At 38.1% G+C, this 10491-nt stretch overlaps 1 protein-coding gene across 1 annotated transcript; it reads left to right on the top strand.

Annotated features, from left to right (window-relative positions):
• Nucleotides 1–1767: 1767 nt before the first annotated feature.
• On the top strand, nt 1768–10030 carry LOC146686048 (uncharacterized). Its single transcript, XM_085441156.1, has 2 exons — nt 1768–1831; nt 5702–10030. The coding sequence occupies exons 1-2, from the start codon at nt 1822–1824 to the stop codon at nt 6994–6996; spliced, it is 1305 nt and encodes a 434-aa protein (XP_085297282.1). The 5' UTR covers nt 1768–1821; the 3' UTR covers nt 6997–10030.
• The last annotated feature ends 461 nt before the right edge of the window (nt 10031–10491 follow it).

Below are 10491 nucleotides of genomic sequence, written 5' to 3'. Positions count from 1 at the left end.
GCTATGTTAGCATAATATGAACAAACTAACTTTTTTTCCACTCGATAAAAGTTAACGTGAGTGTTGTCGGTGGTCAGGAACAAATGTAATCGCATGGCAGGATGCTGTAAAAGGACCAAACTTCAGCCAGGAGAACAACTGAAATAATCCATCCACAATACGAGGTTAGTCATTCATATACTGCTGTATGGGCTGGGCTGTAGTTACATCCTAAGGTTTTAAAAACTGAGCTTAAATAAATGATTAGTGGTAATAAAAGCCGAGGGAGGTCAACAGTGATCACTGACTGTTTTAGGAGCTTTTTGAGATCAAATAGAAGAAAATACATAGCATTAAATATGTTAACAACACAAAAGCCATATTAAACGCAGACTACTTTAGACCCGGAAGTAGGATTCGTCGCGTCATCACTGAACAACCGGATAGTCATCTATTTCAAGCTTGCATTTTGACCTAATTCATCTCCTTTGCTTCACACACACTTTTTTTTTTTTATGTATGTGTTACCGGCACCAGACCTAGGGGAATCTGGACCGGCAGCAAGCGGCACACAGGCTAGAGAGCACTGCGTAGCCAAATATGAGCAAACTGTGGATTAATAGAGAGGACACCGAAGTTAGCGTCTTGCTCAGGCCGGAGCTCATTTATTTCTACATATACACAATACAAATCACACTAGACCATGCATTCTTCCCATAAAATAACAGAGTTCATAAACATAAATAAAGTTACAAAAAGCATTCTCTCAAAAGCAAAATAAATACAAACTAATTCAAAATGACTTTACATACTCACAACTTAAACAAAACACTCGCGGTTAAAGCATAACATCATACCAAAATAACCCATCTCACATTCACACAACCTTTCCCCACATTCGCGCCATATACGCTATTACTTTTGAACATGGCGTCCCCTGAACGCAACACAACATGGCGGCAGACGACTGCAAACGTTGTTTCACCAACAAAAACCTTTCCCCTTAATACATGTACTCAGTACTGCTTGGCTAAAACTAAAACAAACACTAAAACACATTTTCGGAAGTCGCAGGTTGCCACTATCATAGCATATACTTATAGTGCTACGTAGCATTATAGCATTATGCCGATGATACACTAATACTCATTACAACAAAATACCACTCTCATCTCAAAATATAGCCGAACAGTTGTTACTCAACTTACATGACATTTATTACCAGTTCGGTAACATAAAAGTTTGTTTGTCAGTACCTGTGGATTAATAGAGAGGACACTGAAGTTAGCGTCTTGCTCAGGCCGGAGCTCATTTATTTCTGAGCTGCGCATGCGCAGAGCCTATAGCTAGAGTCTCTCTGGTAGTTTCACAGCAGTGCAAGAGCACCATCTACTGGCATAATGAAATATAACCATGGTCTGGCAACACATAACAATGTCAAAATAAGTCACAATAATAAACAAAAAATAAGGGGGTAATTGGTTTTCTTGCAAAAACAAACATGTAGCTTTTTCAACCTGCTACATATGCAGCAAAAACCTACTTAAACGTAACTGGTCGAGAAAATTACAAGCCAACTACAGGAAAGCTCATGGTACAAAAAGTGATGGTAGTTTCCCTTAGACAGAGTGTTTTCCTGCTCATTGTACAGAAGGCGATGGTCTTTGCCATACAGATTCACTAATACAGTTTAAGGATAGTAAAGAATGTATCTATGGCTTTTATTATGAAAAATAGACCGGAAGTATGTGCATTATTGCACAGGGGAAGAACAAGTTGTGTTTCCAGTGCGGGTGCGCATCATCAGGCAGGAGCATCCAGAGGTAGAGTAGAAGGTGTATAATGGCTGCGGGTGAGTGTTTTGAACTTGTTGAAAGAATTACCGGTGATCTGTGAGGTCAGCGGGTTTTTTGTGAATGAAAATCTCCGCATATGGCTCCAAACAGTGCGCAGCTTGCCACGTTTGCGTCAGTCTGAACAAGCGTCCCCCTAACATGTAGTCAGCTACATGAACTGATACCTTCCAATAGAAGGAGAGAAGGAGCTAAGGGAGGAAGCTAAGCGACACACGGACATTAAGCATGGTCGTATGGGAGCAGTGAAGGCAGATACTCGTCTGATAGATACAACCCCATTTCCAAACAAAGTTGTGTAAAATGTAAACAAAGACTGAATGCAGTGGTTTGCAAATCTCATAAACCCATATTTAATTAACAATAGAACACAGAAAGCATACCACATCTATAAACTGGAAAAATTAACCGTTTTAAGAAAAGAAATGAGATCATTTTGAATTTGATGGCAAGTTGGGACAGGGTCATGGGCACGAGAGCATAGGAACAAGAGCAACCAACTTTGACTGAGGGGCATTTGGCTCAAGTAAATTTACTATTCCATTAAAAAAAAAAAAAAAAATTAAAGGTGCTTGCTCTCACACACAGCCTGCATAACTGCAGCCATGCATGTACACTCAGAGAGCTGTAGCCACAGTTATAAAAGTGCATACATGTCTTTGATTGCAGAGGCAACAAACAACAGAGACATTATCTGTGCAAACAGCTGACTATGAGCTAAAAGTATCCTCAAAACATTAGCATTTGATTTGCAGAATTTTAGTAGACTGATACTTTAAAACTAACAGCACAAGCTGATGTGTGACCTCGTTTTAGAATCAAAGACAAGTCTTCCCAAAGTCTGACCTGCACCTGTCCATCAGCTCAGGGTCCCCCTCGGTCATGCTCGTTAGCACTATTGCTGTACAACCATTAAACCACTGTTAACCAGATAAATAATCTAAGCTCGCAAAACATTTAGCTGTGACATTTGACAGGTTGTCTGTGTTCTATTGTGAATTAAAAAAAATGTGGATTTATGAGACTTGCAAATCTGTTTTATTTACATTTTATGCAGTGTCACAACATTTTTACAATTGTGATGGCATATGCAATTCCTCTAATATTGGATCATTAGCATACAGATTACAGAAAAATTGTACACAAAAAACTTCATAAAATGCAGAAAGTTGAAGTATTAAAAACAAGAAATCCAGCTGTGCAAAGAAGTCAACGTCCATCATTAGCTTGTCCCAGAGGAATGAAAATACTCAGTGAATGTTACCTGCATTTAAAAATATGGAGAAAAGGACCACTTCAAATGATTGATTTTGTATTTCCTGGTCTAAAATGTTTGCCAGTGGATGATCGTTCTTTGTGTAATGGTTAAATGTTAGCTAATCAATCAAATGGTTCACCCTGACAGAGAGAAAAAAATACATTTATAAGTATTCCCTGTTAACTGAAACAGTTCAGTAAAAGGAAATCTATCCTGCTGATTTTTATGTTATAGGTTAGTAGTAGGTAGCAGTAGTGGGTGTAATATTCAGCAATAGGAAATGGTGGGGTGAGAATAAATTTGGAGTATTGTAAAGGTGTATGATACCAATAGCTGTACACAGAGGTGGGACCAAGTCATTGTTTTGCAAGTCTCAAGTAAGTCTCAAGTCTTTATCCTCAAGTCTCAAGTCAAGTCTCAAGTAATGTCAGGCAAGTCAGAGTCGAGTCTCAAGTCACTGGTGTAAAAGTCCGAGTCAAGTCACAAGTCTGAAACTTTGAATTTCAAGTCCTTTCAAGTCTTTAAAAAAAAAAAAAACGAAAAAATAATGTTGCAGTTATGCTAAATGTAAATATTAGACCATGTAATTTTAAAATCTGTGTTTTTCTCAACACATGACAAAATAGTGAACTTAGAAAATATACACAAATTGTGAAATTGCACCTCTTTAAAATGCAGCTCAATTAAACCTAGCTCCAAGAATAATTTTCACTGATAGTTCTGAGATAAGCTGCATGTTATTCTTGGATGCGGTTGTAGGACCGGCTTTAAAATCGCATGACAAAAATATCATACACATTAAAAAAACTGTATCACCAACGTAGCCTGGACAACATTTGCTAGTTAGATGAAGTCAGCTATCTCATCGTAGCATATTTATATGCATATTTATAATCATACGGTTCTTGGAGTGAGTGCATACACTCATGAAGTTTAGTAACTTCAGGTCACTGCAACAAGCCCAGGTACAGTTTACCGACGGATGGGTGCAGGACCTTGAAATGCACCGTGTAGAACGAAAGACCATCGTACGTATCATAAGTTTACCAGTCTCACAAATCGTCGTCATAAATACACATTCGTTAACCGTTTATTAATAGGACCTTTGAGCTCAACGGTAATTAATTAGTAGTGGAAATAATTTCTGGTACGCGTTACAGAAATGTAGCAGTGACAACAATATTGTATGCTGTAATCGTACTGGGCAATTAGTGATACAAAAAACCTGTTTTATCCTGTGAATAAAAGTATATGTTTTTGTCAATGTACCATAATAACATAAGCGAAACGCAATATTGTGTCAGGACAATTCACTATTTATGCACAATAAACAAAGGAGCATAGCGCGACCATTTCTGTTCAGCGCCAGACTTGCTTGTAACCTATATCACCAGTTATGTTATGAAAATGACGTATTAACTACTAAAAAACACTGACCTTCGTGTAAATGCTTGGAGCAGACTAACCTGTGAGCTGGAGTGTTCTGGGACGTTATATTTGATCTTTGAATGGCTGCAATCCAGGCCATCCGTCACGTCTTTGTTACTTCGGAAACATGGCTCGAACAATTTCTCTTCAACGACGTAATCCGATAACAACCGATCTCTTTACCCGTCGGCGTCCCGTGGCTGTCATGCGACCGGCTATTGCAGTTAATAATACAACAGCTTCTTGACATTTTTGTGTTTCTTTTTATCGCTGTGTGACTGATTTTAATTGAAAGCCTGCGTGCGCTACTACCGCTTGCCACGAGTTCCCAGAATCCTTTGCGGTTCTACCCGTGAATGACGTCACATTTTCAATCTCTATATAATATGCATGTTAAATTTTATATTTGGGGTAAAATATCAAGTCTTTTCAAGTAAACCGGTTCAAGTCCAATTCAAGTCCCAAGTCATTGGTATAAAAGTCCAAGTCAAGTCACAAGTCTTACAACATTTTTTCAAGTCAAGTCTAAAGTCATAAAATTAATGACTCGAGTCTGACTCGAGTCCAAGTCATGTGACTCGAGTCCACACCTCTGGCTGTACATATCAGAAGAGGAGCTGCATGGCTAGTGTTGAGTTGTGTATTTCTGGCACAAATGAAAACTGAATACTCAGTCGGACACTCAGAATTGAAATGATTTTTTGAACTGGGAGAATATACGGGCATTTGTGTACCCTTCAGCCGTAAAAGCCTGATAGGGTATTGTCGACACCCCACCTGATAGGTGGACGATGTGGACACCCAGGTTTGTGCATGTGATAAATCGTCATAGAGGTGATGTATTGTTTTTGAAATTCATAACGTCGGCACATCAACTGAAAGATTACACTAACTTCAAGGTCAAGATGAGAAGTCAACTTTTCTGAAAACTACCCATGATTTTCCAACTTATAACATAGGTTCATCTGCTAAGAGGCTGAGGGGCAGCACTGCTGGCTGGATGGTATTGGATGGCAATGTCATTTTCTATTAGGTGGTCACAGTTAAGATTAATTTAGATTATATTTAATAGCACTGTCTATCCACAGTCATCTCAGATCTCACTAACATGGAGTATTAGTACCAGTGATAAGTTATGTGATTATAGAGTTTTTGCTCTTAATTATGAGTGTGTGTGTTTCAGTCTTCCCTGTAGATGTCCAGCAGCTACTGGTGATAAAAGAAGAGGTTTCCCATGAATGTGAATGGAGCCCCAGTGTGAACCATCCTGACTCAGAGCTGTGGAAAAATCAAGAGCGAGTTCACTGTAATGGGCTGGAGGAGGATATCAAGAGGTTTCCATTTACTGTTGTTCATGTGAAGAGTGAAGATGAAGAAGAGAAGCCTCAGTCATTAAAGGTTCATCAAAACCAAAATAAAAACAAGATAGAGACTGAGACTCAAGCGAGCAACTCCTCTGAACAGAGGAAAATGGACCGAAGTACAAATAACAATATACAAACAAATACTGATGGCGAAGCACCGGAATCTTCTGAGACTGAAGTCAGTGAGGATGGCTGGCAGGAACCTTTGTCAGATTGTGGACCTGAAACTGACGACAGCGACAGCCAATTGAATGACGACAGAACACCTGAGTCAGGTGTAAATAATGCAAAAAGGTCTTCCAGTTGTTTGGTGAATGAGAGAAGTTCTAGAGTGGAGCAAAGTGTCGATTCTCAGATGAAGCGATTTGGATGTGATGATTGTGGTAAACGATTTAACCAAATGAAAGATCTTAGAGTACACATGAGAGTCCACACGGGAGAAAGACCATTCTGTTGTGCAGATTGTGGTAAAAGATTTAGATATCAAGGAAGTCTGAATGTACACATGAGGCTCCATGCTGGAGAGAAACCGTATGCTTGTGATAAATGCGGTAAAAGATTTAGCCTAAAGACAAACCTTACCAGACACATAAGAGTCCACACGGGGGAGAAACCATTTAGCTGTGACATTTGTGGACAAAGATTTAACTATCGAAGAAATCTTAACATGCACATAAGAGTGCACACAGGAGAGAAACCGTTTAGTTGCGACAATTGTGGGCAAAGATTTAACCAAAAGATTGAACTTAGGAGACACATGAGAGTTCACACAGAAGAGAAACCGTATACCTGTGGCGATTGTGGTAAAACGTTTAGTTACCAGTGTAATCTGAAGACACACATGGCACTCCACAAAGGAGAAAAACAGTTTGTTTGTGGTGTTTGTGGTAACATATTTAACCAAGAGGGGAATCTAAAGATACACATGAGAGTCCACACAGGAGAGAAACCATTTGGTTGCGATTTCTGTGGCAAAAGATTTAATCAAAAGATTCATCTTGAGACGCACATTAGAGTTCACACAGGGGAGAAACCTTATAACTGTGGATTTTGTGGCAAAAGATTTAGACACCAGTGTAATCTAAAGATACACACCAAACTCCACAAGGAATAAATAAGTATTGAGAGTCTCAACGGGATTTTTTCCCGTGACTGGGAGTAGCGATGCCCATCAAAATTATCTCTGCAAACACAATGATGTGCAAAACAGTGTTCTTATCAGTGCTGTTTTTATTTTTGACAAAGCTAGCCATAGGGCTGCTCGATTATGGCAAAAATGATAATCACGATTATTTTCACTGAAATTGAGATCTCGATTATTTGACGATATTTATTTAACAATAACAATGTATTGAATAATGACTTTAAAGATTGTCAAAAAATAATATAAAATAGTGTGCAAATACTGATAACAGTGCAAATGTTTGCAATATAAAAAATAAATGAAAAATGTAAACATCTATGTTTAGTGAACTTTGCAGCGTTGCTCTGTGGTGCAGCTACGACACTGTAGCAAAGTTTACACACTATGTCTACTTGATCCACGTCTGACTCCGCGAACCCATAATGTTTCCACACCACTGAAGTTTTTTTTTTTACCTCTCTTTTCAACCAATGGCAGTCACTCTCCTCTCCAAATAACTTCTGCTTAGCTTTCCGAGCTTCCCTCGGGTCCTCTTAATCAGTGGTCCCCAACCCCCAGGCCTCGGACCGGTACCGGTCCGTGAGTCGTTTGGTACCGGGCCGCGAGAGTTGAGGCTCAGGTGTGAAATGTATAGTTTTCAGGGTTTTTATCGGTTTTCAGCGTTATTTTGTTATCGTTTTTATCGTTTACTCGGTTTTCCTTGGTCTTTTCACGTGTGTTATGAATAAATCTTCTTTTTTTCGGTACCGGTACTAGTTTTATTTTGTTGTATTTATCCGCGACACCTTAAAGGCCGAGTGTTGTGCCAAGTGATTGCCTGCCAAAAACTGATTTCCAATGTTTCTGTTTATTTTTTTTACATGTAATATCTTTACGTATGTTGGTAAATAGACTTCGGTGAACAGGGTTTACGAAGGGGTTATATATAGAATTAAAAAATTATCTGTTTTTCAAGTATCTTTATAACTCTGTGTTATTGTACTTACATTATAACCAATCTGGTCCTTTATCCCCACTTAAAATATTTTTACAGAACTATTGTAATATTTGCTGCCATTTCTGCTGTCCTCTTGGCCAACTTACTCTTACAGAAGACATTTTTAATGTTAATGAGATTTTTGTAACTGCATAAGTAAAGGTTATATAAAAGTCACTGCCAAAAACTGATTGTGGCTTCTACCTTGTTACACGAATGTTGCTTGTGGCTCAAGATGACTTTATGTCATCCATGAGGGATGCATTTGACACGTGTTTCACATGTTATAGCCCAACAAGTTACTTTTAGCAGTTTAAATACGAGCAATCAGTTTTTGGCAAATACCGGAAATCAGTTTTTGGCAGACAATCACTTTTTGGCACAACACCGGTCCATGAAAATATTGTCGGGCATAAACCGGTCCGTGGCGCAAAAAAGGTTGGGGACCGCTGCTCTTAATTGTTGTGACACGTGTTCGAAATGCAGAGAGGTGCGCTCGATTTGCCACACGGAGCAGCGCGAGTAAAGCACGAGGGAGGGGCTAATAATCGGCTCAGTTATTTTTAATGATCGTTGAAAGCCCAGATCGTAATCGTGATTAAAATTCGATTAATTGAGCAGCCCTAGCTAGCCACAACTTCCAATTTTCAAAGGTGGAAAATGTTTGTCATTTTGTTGCCAAAATTCAAAAATGTGTTTGTTTGATTGTTTTTCCTTGACATAACTGTGCTTTTCTTACTCATTAATTTTACTGATCTACTGGTCCAATTCTCGTCTTTACGCAGCAACAAACTGTCCTTGAGAGTTCAGTCAGACTTGTGCCACATATCAAACACACGGTTACCACTATAAGAGATCCTTTTCATAATATATATTGTCTTCATCATTCTGGTAAGTGATAGCAGTCTGTCAGTCAGACGTGACAAACTTTAACACTAATACAGGCATCATTAATATAATTGCTGGTGTCAATAATTTCAGAGTCTCAGCTGAATGTTCACTGCTTAGAATAGTTTTCATTTGCTCATTTCTTAACTTACTTATTTGCTTTATCACACAAGATCACCAAAACCCAGATTTCCAAATGAACAAGGACCGGAAATCTTAACACCAGTTATCAGCCTTCACATGTATTTTGTAACATGATGGAAAATTCAGATGACGTCACATTGCAACTACTTTAAACCACTGAAGAATGGAAAGATAGCCTCTGGTATTTTTAAAACTGTTAAAATGATATTTTTGTGTAGTATATAAACATACTACATGATACTGCACAGTCCAAAAAGTACAGTGGCACTATTGTGTAGTGATTAAAGATTTGCCTAACACCTGAAAAGTCTGAGTCAAGCCTGGGAGGAGACGCAAATCCCAAAGAGGGTTGCATCATGCAGGACACCTGGTGTAAAAATTGTGTAAAATTCAGTATGAGTACAAAACTTCTTTATGATAAGCATATTGTGTATTTGTGGTAGAATATTCTTTTTATTGATTGATTTCTACTCATTTCCAATAGTATATTTAGCTCATTCAGCCAAAGGACCTGTGAACTTTTCGTTACTCATTAGTCCTCCTATAGAAATGTTCAAATTTACACATAATGGTCTTTGGGCTTTACCTTACAATATAAAGCGTCTCAAGATAGCATAAATTCCTTAGGGATTATTAAAGTATTCTGATTCTGATTGTGAAGATCAAGGTTACGTTTGTCACTTTACAGGCAATAATCTGAATTGTGAGAAAACTGAGCTGCTGGGTTATTGACATTATGCTCTAGTTTTTGGTACATTAAAAATATGTATATAGAGTATATTCCACTTTGACTTTTATTTAGTACGTTTATGAGATATTTTACTTGAATTAATCATCACTAATTTGCACAGAGATAACTACTTTGGCTTTTTTAAATTCATGTTCTTTTACTGTGCTGTAAATAATGTTTAAACCTGGATTATAACAGCACCATGAGGTATGAACAGTGAAATTTAATGGTGATGTTACATTAAACAGTGGTTTTTGTGTTGGTTATTTGTTAGGTGTTACCATTTTTATTATGTACAATAGTGACAAGGTTTTTGTTTTTGATTTGTTAATCAATCTAAAATTTAAAGTCAAGCCAAGTTTATTTATATCACTCATATCACAACAGACATCAACCGAAGTGCAGCACAACAATCGGTAAAACAATTTAAAAGACCGATTTACATAGCATTAGGAGGACATGCTAAAGAGAAATGGTGAGTCTTCAGTTGAGGTTTGTAAGCTGTTATTGAAGCAGGCAGTCTGACCTGGAAGGGGAGATTGTGCCAGAGTTTCAGAGTTACGTCTTTATACCCCAGTCTGATAGATACTGATACTTGTGTATGACCGATGCAAACATTTACAAGTGAACTAAGGAATTTTATAGTGAACTCTAAACTGCACAGGTGTAACGATGCCAAGGCTGGTGAAATGTGTTCATGTTTTTCTTTACCAGTCAGATAAGGCAT

The sequence above is a fragment of the Copadichromis virginalis genome, linkage group LG19, assembly GCF_057382275.1.
Source record: "Copadichromis virginalis isolate Kocher_CV1m ecotype Utaka linkage group LG19, C_Virginalis_male_GT1.1, whole genome shotgun sequence".
In the NCBI taxonomy this organism is placed as follows: domain Eukaryota; kingdom Metazoa; phylum Chordata; class Actinopteri; order Cichliformes; family Cichlidae; genus Copadichromis; species Copadichromis virginalis.
This window is presented reverse-complemented; position numbering and strand designations above follow the sequence as displayed.